At 38.0% G+C, this 18,947-nt stretch overlaps 5 protein-coding genes across 7 annotated transcripts; 2 read left to right on the forward strand and 3 right to left on the reverse strand.

Annotated features, from left to right (window-relative positions):
* Positions 1 to 26: 26 nt before the first annotated feature.
* On the reverse strand, positions 27 to 2,503 carry LOC106414741 (receptor-like protein 3). Its single transcript, XM_013855341.3, has one exon. The coding sequence runs from the start codon at positions 2,073 to 2,075 to the stop codon at positions 27 to 29; it is 2,049 nt and encodes a 682-aa protein (XP_013710795.2). The 5' UTR covers positions 2,076 to 2,503.
* Positions 2,504 to 2,780: 277 nt separating this feature from the next.
* LOC106416312 (ATPase 10, plasma membrane-type) lies at positions 2,781 to 7,746 on the forward strand. The gene is made up of 21 exons (XM_013857171.3): positions 2,781 to 3,027; positions 3,117 to 3,236; positions 3,337 to 3,435; positions 3,519 to 3,656; positions 3,743 to 3,877; positions 3,939 to 4,118; positions 4,199 to 4,405; positions 4,496 to 4,615; positions 4,736 to 4,855; positions 4,935 to 5,057; positions 5,136 to 5,240; positions 5,343 to 5,487; positions 5,559 to 5,723; positions 5,820 to 6,058; positions 6,132 to 6,164; positions 6,261 to 6,342; positions 6,422 to 6,582; positions 6,653 to 6,826; positions 6,908 to 7,090; positions 7,182 to 7,324; positions 7,417 to 7,746. The coding sequence occupies exons 1-21, from the start codon at positions 2,962 to 2,964 to the stop codon at positions 7,511 to 7,513; spliced, it is 2,835 nt and encodes a 944-aa protein (XP_013712625.2). The 5' UTR covers positions 2,781 to 2,961; the 3' UTR covers positions 7,514 to 7,746.
* Positions 7,634 to 9,977, reverse strand: LOC106416313 (O-fucosyltransferase 5). Its single transcript, XM_013857173.3, has 3 exons — positions 8,694 to 9,977; positions 8,248 to 8,497; positions 7,634 to 8,050 (listed from the first exon to the last, which is right to left on the reverse strand). Exons 1-3 carry the CDS (start codon positions 9,896 to 9,898, stop codon positions 7,874 to 7,876), a joined length of 1,632 nt encoding a protein of 543 aa, XP_013712627.2. The 5' UTR covers positions 9,899 to 9,977; the 3' UTR covers positions 7,634 to 7,873.
* A 625-nt stretch (positions 9,978 to 10,602) lies between these two features.
* Positions 10,603 to 13,775, reverse strand: LOC106411932 (ubiquitin-conjugating enzyme E2 34). 3 transcript variants are annotated; one of them, XM_013852796.3, is made up of 10 exons: positions 13,623 to 13,775; positions 12,717 to 12,842; positions 12,486 to 12,540; positions 12,059 to 12,097; positions 11,906 to 11,969; positions 11,736 to 11,797; positions 11,611 to 11,650; positions 11,465 to 11,492; positions 11,173 to 11,264; positions 10,603 to 11,091 (listed from the first exon to the last, which is right to left on the reverse strand). In XM_013852796.3, exons 2-10 carry the CDS (start codon positions 12,771 to 12,773, stop codon positions 10,818 to 10,820), a joined length of 711 nt encoding a protein of 236 aa, XP_013708250.2. In that variant the 5' UTR covers positions 12,774 to 12,842; positions 13,623 to 13,775; the 3' UTR covers positions 10,603 to 10,817. The 3 variants fall into 3 exon arrangements, with proteins under 3 accessions (XP_013708250.2, XP_013708251.2, XP_022563734.2); XM_013852797.3 differs by having other exon boundaries at positions 13,513 to 13,661; XM_022708013.2 differs by lacking the exon at positions 12,059 to 12,097.
* A 281-nt stretch (positions 13,776 to 14,056) lies between these two features.
* On the forward strand, positions 14,057 to 17,532 carry LOC106416035 (alanine aminotransferase 1, mitochondrial-like). The gene is made up of 14 exons (XM_013856861.3): positions 14,057 to 14,440; positions 14,836 to 14,886; positions 14,974 to 15,024; positions 15,106 to 15,171; positions 15,251 to 15,312; positions 15,392 to 15,470; positions 15,555 to 15,659; positions 15,750 to 15,860; positions 15,934 to 16,071; positions 16,167 to 16,362; positions 16,459 to 16,613; positions 16,698 to 16,772; positions 16,859 to 17,062; positions 17,159 to 17,532. The coding sequence occupies exons 1-14, from the start codon at positions 14,225 to 14,227 to the stop codon at positions 17,273 to 17,275; spliced, it is 1,626 nt and encodes a 541-aa protein (XP_013712315.2). The 5' UTR covers positions 14,057 to 14,224; the 3' UTR covers positions 17,276 to 17,532.
* The last annotated feature ends 1,415 nt before the right edge of the window (positions 17,533 to 18,947 follow it).

The raw sequence follows: 18,947 nt of genomic DNA on the forward strand, positions 1-18,947 counted from the left end.
AGTCAAAGCATTGGGTCGTCCATCTGTTATATCATATCAACATAGCAATTAAGCACCAGTATAACCAAAGTAAAGGTTAAAGAAAATCCAGTGGCAACTGCAACTGTAAATATTCTGGTTAGCTTCTCTTCATCTGTGGTTGTAACAGGTGACTGAGTTGGAGCAGGGCAGGAATTGAGCAGTACACCACCGAACAACAAGGAGTTTCCTTCAAAGTGTGCTCTTGGAAAAGTATCAAACTGACTGCCTGTGGGTATTGGCCCTTGGAGAGTGTTGTTGGCCACATTGAAGTAGGACATGAAATGGAGCCTTGTTAACGACCAAGGGATTCTACCAGATAAGTTATTGTTGGAAAGATCCAGCCTCTCTAAGTTGGTGAGGTTAGACAACTCATTCGGAATGCTTCCTGAGAGACAATTATGAGAGAGCTCGAGTGCATGAAGAGCTTTTAACTGGCCAGTCTCTACCGGTATACTTCCTTTCAGATTATTCCTTCTTATGTAGATAGCAGGTGGGAAGCTGGACAGCTTATTATATTGATAATGAGCCGTAAGATTATTAGGATTGATATAAACAGGCAGCTTTAGATTGTTCCTTTCTGTTGCGTCGTAGCCTTTTAGAGATATCAGAGCCTTTAGTTGAAACAGTTCTTTAGGAAGCTCTCTTGAGAGAAGATTATCCGAGAGATCGATGTAGAAAAGATGCGGAAGAGTTCCCAGCCAGCCAGGAATTGATCCCACGAGCTGGTTGTGGGACAAATCCATGACTGCTAAGCTCTTCAGTTTGATCAGCCAAGCTGGTATCTCACCTCTCAGTCCACATCCACCGCTGGCAAATATCCGGAGATTAGGGAAGCCATCTGGGGATATCAAGTCTCTGTCGCTTGGAAACGTTTCGTTGTAAAAGTTCTTTCCAATGAGGAGAGTGGACAGGTTCCTGCAACCCTGCAGAATGCTGAGAGCGCCTGTGATGTTGGTCAGTTGATTGTCTGAAAGAGACAAGAATGATAAGGACTCTAGCTCCAGTACTTGAGGAGATACCTGCCCTGTTAACTTATTGCTTGCAAACCTCATCGCTGTTAGAGACTTGCAGGAGTGAACCCTCCAAGGGAACTCACCGCTGAAGCTATTTTTTCCAAGATCTAAAATGCTAAGTCTCTGAAACCTGGAGAAGTCAAGCTCTGATAAGGTTCCTTCCAGCTGATTTTTCCTTAGATTTAACTTGACGAGGTTAGTACAATTCGCAAGTGAAAGTGGGACTGTACCAGTGATGTTATTGGTGTGGAGCTGGAGGACTTGTAGGCTGGAGAGTTTACCTATGCCCTTTGGTATATCTCCTTCTAGGTTATTGGAGTAAAGCTCAAGGGACGTTAGTTTCTTGAGCTGTGTGATGTCATCATCGATCTTTCCAGAGAGATGATTGGCTGGAAGAACAAGTTTCTCGAGTTTAGAAAGATTGTAGATGTCTCTTGGGATTTCACCAGAGAGATGGTTGAAGCCTGCTCGTAGAACACTTAGCCTCAAACACCTGCCTAGTCCTCGAGGGATATGGCCGCTGAAATCATTATAGGAGAAATCCAGTGTACTGAGCTGCGGTGAGCTTAGGCACATGAACGAAGGGATTGGACCTGTGAAGCTATTGTAGCTAAGATCAAGAACTGTGAGCTGATCAAGGGAAGAAAGAAAATCCAGCGGGAGAGGACCAGAGAGATGGTTATGAGAAAGATTGAGTTGAGAGAGATGGTGAAGTTTCAGAACAGAGAAAGGGAGTTTTCCCTTTAGTCCTCTAAAGGGCAAATAGATTGCAGTGATGTGACTATTAGAGGAATCATCGCAGGTTATTCCTTCCCATGAGCAACAGTCAACGGATGGATTCCAATTCAGAGGAGAAACAGAGGAAGAAACGTTGCCTGAGAACCACAGGAGAGATTCTTGATCTTGATGGTTGCAGCCAGCTTCTGAAACTGTAAGAAACAGGAAAGCAACACATAAAAGGAGTAAGCGAAGCATGTGGGAACTCAGAGGTTGTGTTGTGGTTGATGAAGCTCTCACAAGACCTTTGGCTTTGAATATCATGTCCTCATCAAACAAGAACAAGACAAGAAAAGTCGTTATAGAAGACAGAAAAAAACTTATTGGCAATACAAGTGTTGACTAAGGGGAAGCAGTCACACAAAACAAATAAGATACCTTGTCACACTAGCATTGACCAAGGCAATTAGTCAACATCTCCAAGATTTATTGATACATTTTGTGAATTTTCTTAAACCATTGGTCCATTGTTAAATTCATTTTTAATTCATTGTCTACATAACATGAGAGGAGAAGAAATCTTACATATTCTTTCAGATTCATATCTGATGACTAATTGGGGTCATAATCTGACCAGCCCATATAAACAACCTGGGCCCAAAGAATAAGGTTTAAGTACCTTGACCGTTACTACGTTACATCAACCACACTTCTGAGAGAGGAGTGACCGTTAGTTCGACCACACTTCTCTGTTCCCACTAACTAACTCTTCCTCATTCCCATCTTCTGTGTTCATAGACACTGACGTTTGATCTTATTCAATAATGCCAATACCAAATGCGACTTGCAGGAGAATCTCATCTTCCTCTAACTCCATACCAACTGGTCAACCATGGAAAGGTGGTTTCAATATTCACTAACCTTTTTAAAATTTTCCTATTTCGCCTATTCACCTGCAGTAGCATTCTCGAAGACAAAGATATTAGTAGCTTCGTGTCATCATATTAGATGCTGTTAAGTCCTTTGTTTCATAATAATTAACTCGCATCAACCTTATTAAATAAGTAGCATAAAAAAAAATTTATAGGTTTATGCACTATTCTTATGTTCATTGAAGAATTTATCGTTTCTTTTCATTAGTTTCATGGTTTGGATCAAACCCTGGAGCCTAGATTTTTGAAGTTGGGCAGTGGCTTTGAAAGCTTTAATCATGGCTGGGGATTTAGACAAGCCATTGCTGGATCCTGATACTTTCAACAGAGAAGGAGTTGACTTGGTATGATGTGTGTTTCCTTTAAATTTTTTACTCTTAATACTTGGCTTCATAGTGGTAATAAAAAAAGGTTTGACGCTTGAGATTGGCAGGGTTTATTGCCACTGGAGGAGGTTTTTGAACACCTAAGAACAACTCCTAGAGGGCTTTTATCTGAAGAAGCTGAAGAAAGATTGAAGATATTTGGTCTTAACAGACTCGAAGAGAAACAGGTAATAAACAACTTATCTTCAAAATGTCTCCATAGTGTTCCTTCCAAGGACAGTATTGAAGCTTATGAGCTCTAATATTTTGTTTAAAACAATGATACAGGAGAATAAGTTTCTGAAGTTCCTAGGCTTTATGTGGAATCCCTTGTCATGGGTTATGGAAGCTGCAGCTTTGATAGCCATCGCCCTTGCAAACAGTGAAGTAAGACAATCAGAGTTTATGTAACCGTTTCTTTCTTCTTTACTTTATGAAGATACACCTTGAAACTCATGGTGAAATGACAGAGCCAGGGTCCTGACTGGGAAGACTTTGTTGGAATAGTTTGTCTTTTACTGATCAACGCAACAATCAGCTTCTTTGAAGAGAACAATGCTGGGAATGCTGCTGCTGCTCTTATGGCTCGTTTGGCTCTAAAAACTAGAGTCTGCTTCTTCCCCTCATATGGTTTTGATTCTACACTGTCTTTTCCATATTAACCTTAAATTCTGATAAAGATCCACACTTACAGGTTCTTAGAGATGGACAGTGGCAAGAGCAGGATGCGTCTATCTTGGTACCTGGTGATATAATTAGCATAAAACTTGGAGATATCATTCCTGCTGATTCTCGCCTTCTTGATGGAGACCCCTTGAAAATTGATCAGGTATGTTCTTTTAGTGCACTATGTAAAGACTTGTCTCTGAGGTTAACATGTATTCCTGCAGTCAGTGCTGACCGGTGAATCGGTACCTGTGACCAAGAAGAAGGGTGAACAAGTCTTCTCTGGCTCTACTTGTAAGCAAGGTGAAATAGAAGCTGTTGTGATAGCCACTGGTTCTAGCACTTTCTTTGGTAAGACAGCATGTTTGGTGGACAGCACAGATGTAACTGGACATCTTCAGCAGGTTCTTTCTTTCTCTTAAAAGTGGTGAAATACAATAATACAGTATGCAGCTTGCAAGAACATAACATGTTTTTCTTATAGGTTCTGACATCAATTGGGAACTTCTGCATTTGCTCCATTGCTGTTGGAATGGTTCTTGAAATCATTGTCATGTTCCCTATACAACACCGCCCCTACAGGGTTGGGATCAATAACCTTCTTGTCCTACTTATTGGAGGTATACCCATTGCCATGCCCACTGTACTATCTGTCACACTTGCCATTGGGTCTCATAGACTTTCACAACAGGTAACAGATCTCATTGTCTTTTCTCTCTTTAGTCTTTAACTAGAATAGAGCAAAAAGAGATGAATCTAATGCTTCTTCTTGTTTTAAAAGGGTGCCATTACCAAAAGGATGACCGCAATAGAGGAGATGGCTGGGATGGATGTCCTCTGCTGTGATAAAACTGGAACACTTACCTTAAATAGTCTTTCCGTTGATAGAAATCTCATTGAGGTACCAATACTTCTCATATGACTTTCATTTCAAGTACAGTGAATATAGTTAAGTACCTCCTTCTCTGTGTTCTCTATTCAACTAATCTTGGTGTTTAAATGTGCTAATCCATCTGCACAGGTTTTTGCCGACTATATGAACAAGGACACAGTTTTGTTGCTTGCAGGCCGAGCATCACGGCTAGAGAATCAGGATGCTATAGATACAGCAATTGTTAGCATGCTTGCTGATCCTAGAGAGGTACGTGAACTCTCTTTGATAAGACTACTTGTCACCTTATTAGAAGTTTTGTCTCATACAAAGGTTTTTTTTTTTGTAGGCTCGTGCAAACATTAAAGAAGTTCATTTCTTGCCATTCAATCCTGTGGACAAACGTACTGCAATAACATATATTGATTCTGATGGTAAATGGTATCGCGCTACCAAAGGAGCTCCTGAACAAGTTAAGTATCATCCTATTCTTGGTACTTACCAAACTGATTCACAAACTATCACTGATTCAACTGTTATATACATGTAGGTTCTAAGCTTGTGTCAACATAACAATGTGATTGCGCAAAGAGTTCATGCCATTATCAATAGATTTGCTGAAAAAGGTTTGAGGTCTTTAGCAGTTGCTTATCAGGTAACATCTCTGTACGCTTTCTTGATTTGGTTTTATCTTAAGTGTATTTTTTTGGCCTTAGTTACTCCAATTCATTGAGTCATCTTTCTTACTTTTTTCCAGGAAATTCCAGAAAGAAGCAGCAATAACCCTGGAGGACCATGGAAGTTCTGTGGTTTGTTACCACTGTTTGATCCTCCAAGGCATGACAGTGGTGAAACCATCCTTAGAGCTCTTAACCTTGGAGTTTGTGTTAAGATGATCACCGGTAAGTCTGAATCTCAAACAACAGAGCTACATTCTTTCAGACACTCTCTCATTGTGCTATAAAACTTTCAGGTGATCAGTTAGCAATAGCAAAGGAGACAGGCAGACGTCTTGGTATGGGAACCAACATGTATCCTTCTTCCTCTTTGTTAGGCCACAACAACAATGATGAGCATGAAGCCATTCCAGTGGATGAGCTAATTGAAATGGCAGATGGATTTGCTGGAGTGTTCCCTGGTCAATAATCAAACCACAACGCTTACATCTACAGGGTTTCAGACTTGCTCTCATTTCTAATCCTAATGTTTTTGTTTTCTCTCTCATGAAACTCAGAACACAAGTATGAGATTGTGAAGATTCTACAAGAAAAGAAGCATGTGGTTGGGATGACCGGAGACGGTGTGAATGATGCTCCTGCTCTCAAGAAAGCTGACATTGGAATAGCTGTAGCTGATGCAACAGATGCTGCAATAAGTTCTGCTGACATAGTACTAACTGAGCCTGGATTAAGTGTAATCATCAGTGCTGTCTTGACTAGCAGAGCCATTTTCCAGAGGATGAAGAACTATACAGTTAAGTACCACATATAGCTTAAATAAATTCAACTTTCCAAGTAGAGTCACACTAATCAGTAAGAATATGCAGGTATATGCAGTCTCAATCACCATAAGAATAGTGGTAAGAAGCTTCATATTACATGATCTGACTCATGTTGGTGTAAATCACACACCTACTTGAGTTTTCTATTCTTATCATTTTTTTTTTCTCATGCAGCTTGGTTTTACACTTTTAGCATTGATATGGGAATATGACTTCCCACCTTTCATGGTTCTAATCATTGCAATACTCAATGATGGTAATCTTATGATCCTCTCAATAGATTCATGTTGATTTTTCACACCCTCAAGTGGTCTTGTTGATCACCTATGCATCAGGAACCATCATGACTATCTCCAAAGATAGAGTTAGGCCATCTCCTACACCGGAGAGTTGGAAGCTCAACCAGATATTTGCGACTGGAATTGTCATTGGAACATACTTAGCATTGGTCACAGTCCTGTTCTACTGGCTCATTGTCTCTACCACCTTCTTCGAGGTATATTCGATTATGTTTACTGAGAAGAATGCATATATGTAACCATCTCTTGAACTTTATTACTCTGCAGAAACACTTCCATGTAAAATCAATCGCCAAGAACACTGAACAAGTCTCATCCGCTGTGTATCTCCAAGTGAGCATCATTAGCCAAGCACTCATATTCGTAACACGTAGTCGAAGCTGGTCATTTCTAGAACGTCCCGGGACTCTCCTGATCTTTGCTTTCCTTGTTGCTCAACTTGTAAGAACTCTTCATCCTTAACCCTTACCATCACACAATGCTATAGGTCTTGATGTTGACTTGTTTGTTTCATGTACACAGGCGGCTACATTGATTGCTGTCTATGCCAAGATCAGCTTTGCTAACATCACAGGCATTGGATGGGGATGGGCAGGTGTTATATGGTTATACAGTCTGATATTTTATGTACCTCTAGATGTTATAAAGTTTGTCTTCAATTATGCATTGAGTGGAGATGCTTGGAACCTCGTATTAGACCGTAAGGTTGGTGCATGTCTTGTCTTGTTACTCAGTCCCAGACTTATACTGGATTGTTTCTTAAAGACAAAGACTATTGGTTTTTTTTGTCATGTAGACAGCGTTTACTTATAAGAAAGATGATGGAACGGCGAATGTAACCATCACTCAGAGAAGTCATTCAGCAGAAGAGCTCGGTGGAAGTCGCTCTCGCCCTTCTTGGATCGCTGAACAAACCAGAAGGCGTGCAGAAATCGCCAGGTTCTCTTTTGGTTTCTTCTTTCCATTTCGTATACTACTAGAACCATCTCTGATTCATACAAAACTTTTTATCTTTGGTCATCATCTGATAGGCTCGTGGAGGGCCACTCGGTTTCAAGGCATTTAGAATCTGTGATCAAGCTCAAACAAATTGACTCAAAGATGATCCGTGCAGCTCATACTGTCTAAAACAACTCTGTTTTGATTGTTCCCTAACTCTGTAAGGTCAAGAGAAATAAAGAACAAAAACAAGAGCGTTTGTATGTTCTGTGTAGTTGGTAATGTAGTGTTGTCTTCTGGTGACAGCAGAATTCAAACATATCCCTTAGTAATTCAGTTATGTATACAATCTATGCAACATTCTGGTTACTTGTTTCAAAAGCTATCAAGTAGTTCCGATGAAACAGATGATTGTCAAGGAAGAAACTCTCCTCTTGTCGAAAAATAATCAAAAGAATCTTACGCTAAAGGCACTATTATAATACAGGTAAAAAAAAAAGAACAATGGATTCAGAAGACATAAAAAAGTTAACGAATGTGTTTACTTTTTTATTCATCTTCTGCTATGAAGTTTGGCTCTTCGCCTCGACAGAGATACTCATCGCACATAGAAGAAGTTCCCCAGTCTTTCCTTAGACGCAAAATATCCTCTGTAAAAGTTGAACCCGATGCTCCAATGAAGACACTTGACATTGCACATATTGTCTTATCCAACATAGCATCCACCTTCACATTCCAAAAACCAACCGCAACAAGCAAGTGAATACGAGAGAGAAGAGTATTGACATACATCACGGTTGCGCAAGACATATCAAACAAAGACCGTTACAAGATCATAGTCCATAGATTTTTTTGCTGTTAAATAACAAAGTCTTTGGTCCATAAACCAGTAATAAAGGGATTACCGCAGTGGCATTGGTTACCTGAGAGTCATCCTCTATACCATGTCTATACAACAACGAGTCCCACTTTTCCGCTGAGTTGCGAGGTGGACGTTTGACAAGTGGAATGACTTTTCCATCAACGACTACTAGTGACTGAAGCAGACCGGTTTCACTCTCTGCAGCATCTGTTGAAAGGTAGATTACTGGAGCATTGGCTCTCTCCACTATCCGACTGATGCAGTCTGCAGCTTGTGGTATCGGATAGAAACAACTCGGCGATTTCGCATTGCTGCCCATATAATCATTTCATTAGAGACAGAACCAGCTATAAATCAAACACAGTTTCTTCAAAATCCTAACTTAGACACCTTGCTACACATAAGTGCCTAAGCAAAGCATATACTAATTAACAAAACAGAACCAAATGGTACTCTAATGACAAGTTTATGTAACCTAAAAAGAGACAAATGCAAAAAAGACCTCACCAGAACTTCAAGAACCCATGTCTCCTGAGATGAAGCGCAATAAAATTCTTCCCCAAAAACGTCTGGATGAACCTCTGCGCTGTCAACACAATGAGCCTGCTCGGTTCAATCAGCGTCTTACATTTATGCTTAATAGGTCCACCAGGCTGCATCACCCACTCTCTCTCCAAATCAGCATAGAAAACATCCCCAATAGCAATCACACCATCATCACCCTTAAACTTCTCCACCACTTCCTCAAAACCTCTCTTACTCGGCTTCTTTATATCCTCACTCCAAGGAGACTCAAGCTTCCCACCAATCAAAACCCCCAACCCCTTGAGCTTACCAACATGCTCGTCGTCAACATAACAAGGCTGCGGCGACGAGAAGTAACAAATAAACCTATCAATACGAGCCTTCTTCTTCTCCTTGAACTGATCGAAAGAAACAACAACGGTTCTCCCCAAGCAAGTGTTGATCCGGTCTACATCAATCACTCTGTCGTACTGGTAATCAAACTTAGGACTCGGGATCACGAGGACTCGATTTAACAAGGCAGCGAAGAACATGTGTTTCTCTAAACAGATCAGGTGGTTGCTCATTTGCCCCGAGAGACAGATCGCGAAGAGGAACTTGTCTTCTCTAGGCTTCCACCCGATCGTTCTCCTCCTCTCCGACAAGCTCTGATCTACTTTCTTACATCTGTCTGAACCAAGAACCGAGAGGGAGGAGTTTCCTGTCCCGTGTGGTGAGAGAAGCGCTTCTTCGATCTGTTTGCTCAGCGAAATAGCGGATTCCACCACATTAGATTCAATCGCGTTCGAGGAGTTGCTGTGGTTCAAGAGAGAGACGAGCGCGAGCTGTTGCTGCTTTAGAAGATACAGGGCGCGGAGCTCTGATTCCTTGGCTTGTACCGAGAGTGGATCGAGCTTGAAGGTTGAGAGATTCAGAGGGAAGAAGGTGCGAGTATCAGTGAATGAGAAGAGGAAAAAGCCGAGGAGGAGAGTTAGTGAGACGGCCGCGATGACGTAACGCTTGTTGAGTGAGATTTTGCGAGGGTTACCGGATCGGGACGAGGCTTCCTCGATCTGGAACGTCGATCTCGGGCTTCTGCCACCGCCGTTTTCTCTATTAGTGGCGGAATGAAGCTCGTTTTCTCTGGTGTCGTGATGTGGGATTAAGTTACGGTGGTCCTCGTCTTCGTCCGACGAGTTGCGATCCATCGCCGAGAGAGGGAGGGAGTGACGGGCCTAGAGGAATAACTGAGCTTTTAATTTCCCGGAAAAAAAAAATAAAACAAATTATTTGATTTTTAGAATTGAAATCCGATAGATTTATGGGCTTGATTTGCAATTGTTTTAAAATCTTTTCACAGCTAAAATTGTTTTTTTTTTTTTTCAAGCACAAACCGCTTTTAATATTCTATAGAGATTTTTAAGCTACAAAAGTTTAATTTTTTTCTAAACAAAATTCCTAAAGTATTTATATTTTGCTCTTAAAATATTCTCATATCTTCAACTTACAACAATAATAACAATAATATCTTATACTTCTGAACCAAAAATCTAACCAAAATGCTTACAAAAGATCTGCAGCATGGCGCAAGAAGTACCGTCAAGCATGGATCTCATAGGACGGCTCAGGTGATGCAATCAAGCGTGAATCCTCATACGGCAGATAGAGTTGTCGGCTGTAGAATCGTCTGTAATATTTCTCATAGTTGTAATAGCATAATTATCCTACGTTAAAAAAAACATCTAACTAAAGTAAAAATCTACCCTATATAGATAAATAGAAATATATAGAAATAAAGATTTAGCTAAAATTATTTGGAATAGAATATATTTGTCACAACTCGCTCAAAATTTAAGTGAAATTTTGTATTTGATTGATGATGGACCAACAACACATGAATGTGTTGGATAAGTAGTACGACTGAAAACCATAAGGTTCTATTTATCCAATGCAAACCAACCATATACTATACAAACTATGAAATGTAAAAGCACAAACCATGAAAGGAGGCTAAAACTGAGAAAATTCAAAGTAAGAGCCATTAGACAAAAGAAGACTACTCCTGATATGGAGAGATCTTATGTGAAGGAAAGACTCGTCCATTTCTATGTTTTTGTTGCATAGAGATCAAAGTTGAAGCAAAGGCAAGGCCATTACTGCACCGAACACCGACACAAGCAACACTATTATCCACGCTGGTAATCCTTGTTTCTTCTTCTTCCTCTTCTCCTTCAAGCCACCCTCCGAGTCCTCCTTTGTTGGGTTGACTACTGTTTTCTCTGACTCTGCTTTTGTATTGCTCTCTTGAGGAGACTTTGGTGACGTCTGTCGCGTTTGTTCAGCTAGTTCCTGCTGCTTGTACTTCTCTACGTACTCTGGAAATAGCTTTCGGAATGCTGGGCTGTAACCAGTAAGTACATTGGAGACAAATGACTATCCTGTATCATGAATTCTATTATTGTATATGGTGGGATGATCTTACGTTTTACAATTGAAAGCGAGAGATGACTTAGCCAGCTGTTGTTTCTCAGCTACAGTAGTGTTCACACTTCCGGTTGTTGGACTGGTATCCATCTGCGCCACAAGGAAAACGATAGAAAAAGGCTCAATAACAGAACTAAGAGATATTACCATGTCATATAAGTAGATGATAAACTAACAGCACCGTTAGTCCACATTACAGTAATATAAAAATGTGTAGATTTTTCAATACAAAATTCCATATGTATGAGACGCACTTCAGAGTAAAGAAAAGAAAAACTTTTAGAGCTTACCATAAATGAGAGGAGTCCTGTAAGTATGCTGCATACATGAAAATGTCGGTGGTTAGCTACAGATTTATCAATCCTCTCATCTTTCAAAAATAAATGAACATAGTGAAAGTCAACTATAATATATGTGAAAAGGAGAGAATTCATACCTTGACACAGACCACATCGGGTTCCAGCTTTCTGGATGAACTGAAAATGTCATGTAAAGTTATTCAGATATTGAAACACTTGCTTGCAACGAAACAACAAATAAGAAGTGCACCACTGAGCTTACAATCACTCATAGACAAACATATTTTCTTTTGCGTGATGAACCGACCGCTTGGTGTAGTCATTCTGGGGCATTAAAAAAAAAAACAGGAGTGTTTCATTAGAAGCTGGACTACAAACTGAAATAAGATTAATTAATGCTCAGGGCAACTTCTAAAGAACCAAAGAACATACGTAATTCCAGGTGGCTTATAAGGATACTCTGGAGGGAACTTGATCTTTCCATAGTAATATCCACCTGTTAAAGAGAAACCGAAGATGAAAAATGGATTCTGCTTAGGAATGCAGAAGCCAAAACTAACAAGAAATTTCAGACAAGAATATCACCTGCAAAAGGTGTTCCATCACTACCTTTCAGAACATAATCTGTAAGATTAACGCCAATGTTTCAACTGCTTGTTAGTAACAGATCCATCTACCTTTATTTAAATACTAAATGCAGTAATAATACTAGAAAGGCTGAAACTCCCTAATTATACAATCAAGTTAACAATAACACTTTTTTTTTTGAAACACTAACAATAACACTTACAGCGTTACATAACTGAAAAGAAAATTACAAAAGCTCTGTGTTTACTTTTAAGCTGATATAAACCATTAATAAGCTAATCTTCACCATTCTATCAAAGTTATCATTGAAGTAAGACCTGTTCTGCCTAACCTCATCATAGTAAACAATTTTAAATAGGGTTACGAGAATTCAACAGGAGAAAATATAGACCAAACATAAAATAAAAAGAAAGAAAAGGCTTACGCCACTCGAGAATGTCATTTGGGGAAGGACGAGCAACAACATGGGAGACTGGTTCCTAAAGGCCCAAAACAGAACCTATCATAAATAACCCCGAAAGAAACAAAAGAAGATACGCAACTTACTGTAGACCAAAAACAAAGAAAGCATACACATATACAGGTAGAGCAACATTTGAGAACTTGGTTGGGGAAAAAATTGACATAAAACTTAAAGGAATCATGTACCCTGTACCTTGCAAAGTGCTCTATATTCCTTTTGGAGACGTTTAATACAAGCCTTTTGTGCCATCTATGGACTATGGACTAAGTGAATAACTGCAAGCTTCTGTTTAAAATAATCAACAGCGTGAACGTATACCTGCAAATGAAACGGGCCAGTTAGACAAACGAAAGCAAAAAAACAGAATCTTTGGCACCAATGGTTTACCCAAACCTTGCGAATAGTAAGGAAACTAAAACCTAAGAAAATAACAAACACACAATTGGATAAACCATGCAAACCTGCACAAAAATGAGTATCAACAAACAAATAGATGCAGTCGATCCTATAGATTAGGCTTCAAGCCAAGTTTAGACATTTTAGCATGGGATCAGAAAACTTAACAAGCCCATACTACAATTCATGTAAACTATTGGACTACCTCACAACAACCTATACAGAAAGAAGGATACTACTTCAAAATATTATTACGCAGCACCTAATCGAATATTTTTACAGGTGAAACTTAAATCAACAACAACACTTGGCATACCTTTCACTAAGAATCCCCAAAATCTATAACCTAACCGAAAGCAACCTAATTGAAATTCAATCGATTCGATTACAAATGTGAAAGAAAAATATCTGGCAATCCCCAAAAAAAATATCTCAACCCAGAAACTCCTTTGATTTAAACAAGAATCATACGCAGACCAGCTCGAATCAACTGCAACTTCATCAATCAATATCTCAGAAAAAAACCCCAAGATGCTTTCTCACAAGGAGAAACATACACAATTCGAATTGCAATCAAAGCTTTCCCTCTTACCCATAGACGCAGAATACGAAGAAAATCACATCAAATATGAAAATGCAACGAAGAAACTCCTAAGAAGATAACAGTAGATCCAAGAAAAAAATGATAGAAGGATTCAGCACCTTGATCGATTTTTATCGAGGAGGATGGCTCTCTCTCTCTCTTCCTCTGGAGTTTCTCGTTAATTAATCTTCTCTCTTTCTATTCTAGCCAGGTAGAGAGAGAAAGTAGCCAAACTTGGTTGGTTTATCTAAACCGGAAAATATTTCAACAATTCATTCCGGTTCGTATCTTAGATTCGGTAGGGAATCAAGCTCTTGTTGGGCCAGAATAATACGGGCCTATAATGGCCCAATACCTATTATGAATTCGCGGACTTGGAAATATAATAAAGCACTTGGTTTTGTCTGAATACAGAGATTCCACCAGAAGTTGATTAATGTTGAATTGCTGTTGTATTAGACCATTGAAATTTAGTTAGCAAGATATGCATTAGAATTTGGTTACTATATATGTAGTTTGATCTTTGGCAGAATAGAAAGAAAGAAAGGAAAATAATCGTTGAAAATAAAAACATTCCATAAAATTCGAAATCGGTGGACGGAGTAAAGTAAATGGTCAAAATCAAGGAAAGAAGAGTTTTCGTCTTTTGAGACAAAACCATTGAAAAATCTACTGGTTTTGTGATTGGGCACCAAGTAAAAATTATAAAAAGCTGACACAGATGCGGAGATTCGTTATTGGCCAAGCTAAAAATCTCATTGATCAGACTCGTCGTCATCACAAAAGCCTCCGCCTTCTCTCTCTACTAGCCGCTTCCGACTCTGCTCCTGTTCTTTCTTCGCCGCGTCTCTTTTCTTCGTCGTCAGACATGTCTGGTTCTGGTTCTGATTCGTCGTCGTCCTCTCTTCCCGTTACTCTTGACTCCCTCAACCCCAAGGTGGAGTTTTTGTTTCTCTTCTTTAATCAAATAGCTGTGGTTGCTTTTTGTTTGTGGTATGGAGTTGTGGAGATTGATACGTGTTTGAGCATCTGCTTAGGGTTGATTATTAACACTTAAGATTTATCTTTGTTATGTATTATTATATTAGCTGATACTTTTTTTCTTTTAAATTGCTTTAGTGTCTCTGTTCCTTTCTAGATTCATCATGTAAAAGATTCGATCTTTGTGATTAATTAATTGGTTGTTTAACGCTTTTTTCTTCCCATTTTGTTGACATGACCATGCTCAGTTCTTTTAAATTGAATAGTTTCTTTCTCAGGGAACAGTTCTGCATCGATAGCTAGTTCTATTGACTGTTGTCTTGAACTATTTTATTTTTTGGGTTGTGTCAGGTTCTGAAATGTGAGTATGCTGTCCGTGGAGAGATTGTCAACATTGCTCAGGTAAAAGCAATCAACTTTGTCCTAAGTTGTGTTCTTCTAAAGTATGAGACTGTTTTACTCATCTTGCTTTCTTCTCCCACCTTACAGAAACTTCAAGAAGATTTGAAGATTAACAAGGATGCTTATCCCTTCGATGAGGTACTTTATAATCGTCGGTGTAGGTCTTTTTCTGTGCCTTCAAACTTGATTCCAATACAAATGTCATCCGCTTTTGGTCAGATTATCTACTGTAACATTGGAAATCCGCAATCTCTTGGCCAGCAGCCGATCACATTTTTCAGAGAGGTAAAAATAAGTGAGCTTTGATGGTTTTTGATTTGTTGCATATGTTGAGTTAACTTGTAACATCTATGTCTTCTCTCAGGTTCTTGCTTTGTGTTCTCACACCGCTTTGTTGGACGAGAGTGCAACACATGGTTTGTTCAGGTACCATTTATATGTTCTAACCTCACTACTCTGGTGGTATAAGGTTTTGTTTAACAATGGATGTTGCAATTTTTATCAGTTCTGATTCTATTGACCGTGCTTGGAAGATTCTCGACCAGATTCCTGGGAAAGCTACCGGTGCTTACAGCCACAGCCAGGTATGGCGCATTGTCATTCTTACACAGCATCTCTCCCTCTCTCAGTGAATGATTCATTTTCTTACATGTTCTGTTTTGTCTCAGGGTATCAAGGGACTACGTGATGCCATTGCTGCTGGAATCGAAGCCCGTGATGGTTTCCCTGCTGATCCTAATGATATTTTCATGACAGATGGTGCTAGCCCTGGGGTAACCAATCATCAAACTTTCCTGGACTCGTGGAAAATTATAGAACAAGTTTTTTTATTTATAGTGAGATTAATGTTTCTCTCGTTCTAGGTTCATATGATGATGCAACTTCTCATAAGTTCGGAGAAAGATGGAATCCTCTGCCCTATTCCTCAGTACCCACTGTACTCAGCTTCCATTGCCCTTCATGGCGGAAGTCTGGTATGTTTCCTTATGTCTGTCTGATGACGATATCATTTTGGTTCTTCTGATTGCTGTCATCTTCTTGTGGTAGGTTCCGTACTACCTTGACGAAGCATCAGGATGGGGCCTTGAGATATCTGAGCTGAAGAAGCAACTGGAGGATGCTAGGTCAAAGGGCATCACTGTAAGAGCCTTGGCTGTCATCAACCCTGGCAACCCGACAGGACAGGTAAACTGGATGCTCAAGACTAAACCACAAATCTATTCATCGGTCCAAGTTTTATTTTTTGTCTTATATTCGACCTGTTGTTTGTCTGGTTAAAGGTTCTTGCGGAAGAAAACCAGCGCGAGATTGTTGATTTCTGTAAGAAAGAAGGCTTAGTTCTCTTAGCCGACGAGGTTTATCAGGAAAACGTTTACGTCCCTGACAAAAAGTTCCACTCTTTCAAGAAAGTAGCCCGGTCTATGGGCTACGGTGAGAATGATGTCTGCTTAGTCTCGTTCCAGTCTATCTCCAAAGGTGAGAAAATAACTTGTTTCTTACTCTATTGATAAGCTTATGATCGTTGCTATGTGCAATTAGTCTCAAAGTTGGATTCATTCTTTCTATCAATAGGGTACTACGGAGAGTGTGGGAAGAGAGGTGGTTACATGGAGGTTACTGGCTTCACTTCTGATGTAAGAGCACAGATATACAAATTGGCTTCTGTGAATCTTTGCTCCAACATCTCTGGTCAGATTCTCGCCAGCCTCGTCATGAGCCCTCCCAAGGTTTATAAAACATCTATGTTACTTTAACAGCTGGTTTTGTTTAAGCTCAATTGACTTTAACAGCTTTTATTAAATTTTGATCAGCCTGGTGACGACTCCTATGAGTCATACATAGCAGAGAAAGAGGGAATACTCTCGTCTTTAGCAAAACGTGCAAAGGTTAGCCAGCCATTCACAGAGAAGTTACTATGATACACAGTTACTTATGGTCTTAAATCTTAATGTGTTTGGGTTGAACCGTGCAGACCCTTGAAGAAGCTCTGAACAAGTTGGAGGGTGTCACATGCAACAGAGCAGAAGGAGCTATGTATCTATTCCCTTGCATTAACCTTCCACAAAAGGCCATTGCAGCTGCAGAAGCTGCAAAGACAGCACCAGACGCTTTCTACTGCAAACGCCTTTTAAACGCTACTGGAATAGTTGTAGTCCCTGGTTCTGGCTTTAGACAGGTTTGAGATTGACAAACTCTCTTCTCCAAATAACCGAACAAGAACTTCACTTGCTGTTGTTATTAATCTAGTGTGTGTTTTGTCGTTTTGATGTAGGTACCTGGCACATGGCATTTCAGGTGCACTATACTTCCTCAAGAAGAAAAGATTCCTGCAATCGTGAACCGTCTCACTGAGTTCCACAAGAACTTCATGGATGAGTTCCGCAACTAAGTGATTCTGGTTTCTTAAGACCTCTCTTTGATAGATATGATCAAGTCTTGAGTAATAATAAGCAAGGAGACGCATGCAGTTTCTTTTCCGTCGACATTGTGTTTACAGAAACTAAGACGTGAGCGTCAGTTATAGCTTTTGTGAGAGCAAGAAGTTTTATTGAGTTTTTACCTTTTACAGGCTGATTAAACTAAACGTAATGTTCTTTCGCATACCATATCCTACTCTCCTATATATGATTTTTGCTTAGATATCAATCATATATACATAAGAGAGTTTAAGAAAAATTGTTATAATTTGATTGGTCGAGAGATTTTCAATTATTTTAATTTGATCTAAAATAAAAGATAAGCCTAGAATTAATTAATATCACTTACCAAATATTATAAATGATATTATAAATAATAATTTATGGTAAATAATTATCAAAATTATAGAAAGTGTAATAGTATCTTATTAATTTTTTATATCTATATACTACATAAAATAATTAATAGAACACATCGATGTAATAATTTCATATTATTATATAAAACATTATATTCATATATAAAGTATTATAATAATTATTAACCTCTTATAATGTCCATATATGTCTTATAAGTAATTTATATAAATTTATAAAATTACCTATCATGGCTTACAAAATTATTTTATCATAAATTTAAATTATTTATAATACTTTATAAACATTTATAAAAAAAATAAAAAAAATCCTCATATATATTAAACTAGAAATCACTTAAGTGATTTTGCTTACATATCTATTATTTGTGAAGTCTTAAGAAAATTGCTATAAACATTTATAAAAAATAAAAAAATCTTCATATATATTAAACGAAAAATCACTTAAGTGATTTTGTTTACATATCTATCATTTGTGAAGTCTTAAGAAATTTTTTATAATTTGCTTGGTCTATAATTTTTAATTTTATTTATTTTAGTTTAGATTTAAAATAAAAAATAAATCTAGAACCAATTAATATCACTTGCCAAATAATATAAATTATATTACAAATAATGATTTATGGTAATTAATTGTTGAAATTATATAAAGAATAATAACATTTGATCAATAATTTTTATATTTATAAACTAAATAATATAATGAACTAAACTTTTTATAATTTTTAATTACTTTAATTAGATCTAAAATAAAAGGAAGTCTAAAAGACTAAAACTAATTATTATCACTTGCCAAATAACCTAAATGATATTACACATAATAATATATGGTGGCTGATTTTCAAAATTATAGAAAGTGTAATAATGTTTGATCAATTCTTTTTATATTTATATACTACATAAAATAATGAATAGAAAACAATTTATAGAAATCGATATAATGATTTCATAGTCATATAAAAATATAATTGTATCTATAATAACTATTAATCTCTTATAATGTCCATATATGTTTTATAAATAGTTAGGCTTTGAAGATTGGACGAATTATATTGAACGGAGCATGTGAAAACTTTGATTACAAAAATTTTCCATTTAAATCAAATAATAAAGTGAATAAGCTAATCTTATGATTGAAAATAATTATAAGATGGATTTTTGGTTAATTGATTGTATGGTTTGTGTTACTATTTAGAGAGAGAAATAAATATTTGGCAAAAATATGTAAAAAATTAGGAAAACATTAGCAAAATTTTAATCAAAAGAA

The sequence above is a fragment of the Brassica napus genome, chromosome C8 (genome assembly GCF_020379485.1).
Source record: "Brassica napus cultivar Da-Ae chromosome C8, Da-Ae, whole genome shotgun sequence".
NCBI lineage: Eukaryota > Viridiplantae > Streptophyta > Magnoliopsida > Brassicales > Brassicaceae > Brassica > Brassica napus.

Bases quoted from the DNA above. Each gene is read 5' to 3' on its own strand.
- LOC106414741 (XM_013855341.3), bottom strand. From the start codon at position 2,075: ATGATATTCAAAGCCAAAGGTCTTGTGAGAGCTTCATCAACCACAACA.
- LOC106416312 (XM_013857171.3), top strand. From the start codon at position 2,962: ATGGCTGGGGATTTAGACAAGCCATTGCTGGATCCTGATACTTTCAAC. The intron at 4,856-4,934 runs GTACGTGAACTC...TTTTTTTTGTAG, and splicing joins TGCTTGCTGATCCTAGAGAG to GCTCGTGCAAACATTAAAGA. The intron at 5,058-5,135 runs GTTAAGTATCAT...ATATACATGTAG, and splicing joins CCAAAGGAGCTCCTGAACAA to GTTCTAAGCTTGTGTCAACA.
- LOC106416313 (XM_013857173.3), bottom strand. From the start codon at position 9,898: ATGGATCGCAACTCGTCGGACGAAGACGAGGACCACCGTAACTTAATC. The intron at 8,498-8,693 runs GTGAGGTCTTTT...TTATATGGGCAG, and splicing joins CATGGGTTCTTGAAGTTCTG to CAATGCGAAATCGCCGAGTT. The intron at 8,051-8,247 runs GTAACCAATGCC...TGGAATGTGAAG, and splicing joins GTATAGAGGATGACTCTCAG to GTGGATGCTATGTTGGATAA.
- LOC106411932 (XM_013852796.3), bottom strand. From the start codon at position 12,773: ATGGCACAAAAGGCTTGTATTAAACGTCTCCAAAAGGAATATAGAGCA. The intron at 12,098-12,485 runs GTAAGCCTTTTC...TTAATCTTACAG, and splicing joins AAATGACATTCTCGAGTGGC to ATTATGTTCTGAAAGGTAGT. The intron at 11,970-12,058 runs GTGATATTCTTG...TCTCTTTAACAG, and splicing joins TGATGGAACACCTTTTGCAG to GTGGATATTACTATGGAAAG.
- LOC106416035 (XM_013856861.3), top strand. From the start codon at position 14,225: ATGCGGAGATTCGTTATTGGCCAAGCTAAAAATCTCATTGATCAGACT. The intron at 15,025-15,105 runs GTACTTTATAAT...GCTTTTGGTCAG, and splicing joins ATGCTTATCCCTTCGATGAG to ATTATCTACTGTAACATTGG. The intron at 15,313-15,391 runs GTACCATTTATA...AATTTTTATCAG, and splicing joins GCAACACATGGTTTGTTCAG to TTCTGATTCTATTGACCGTG.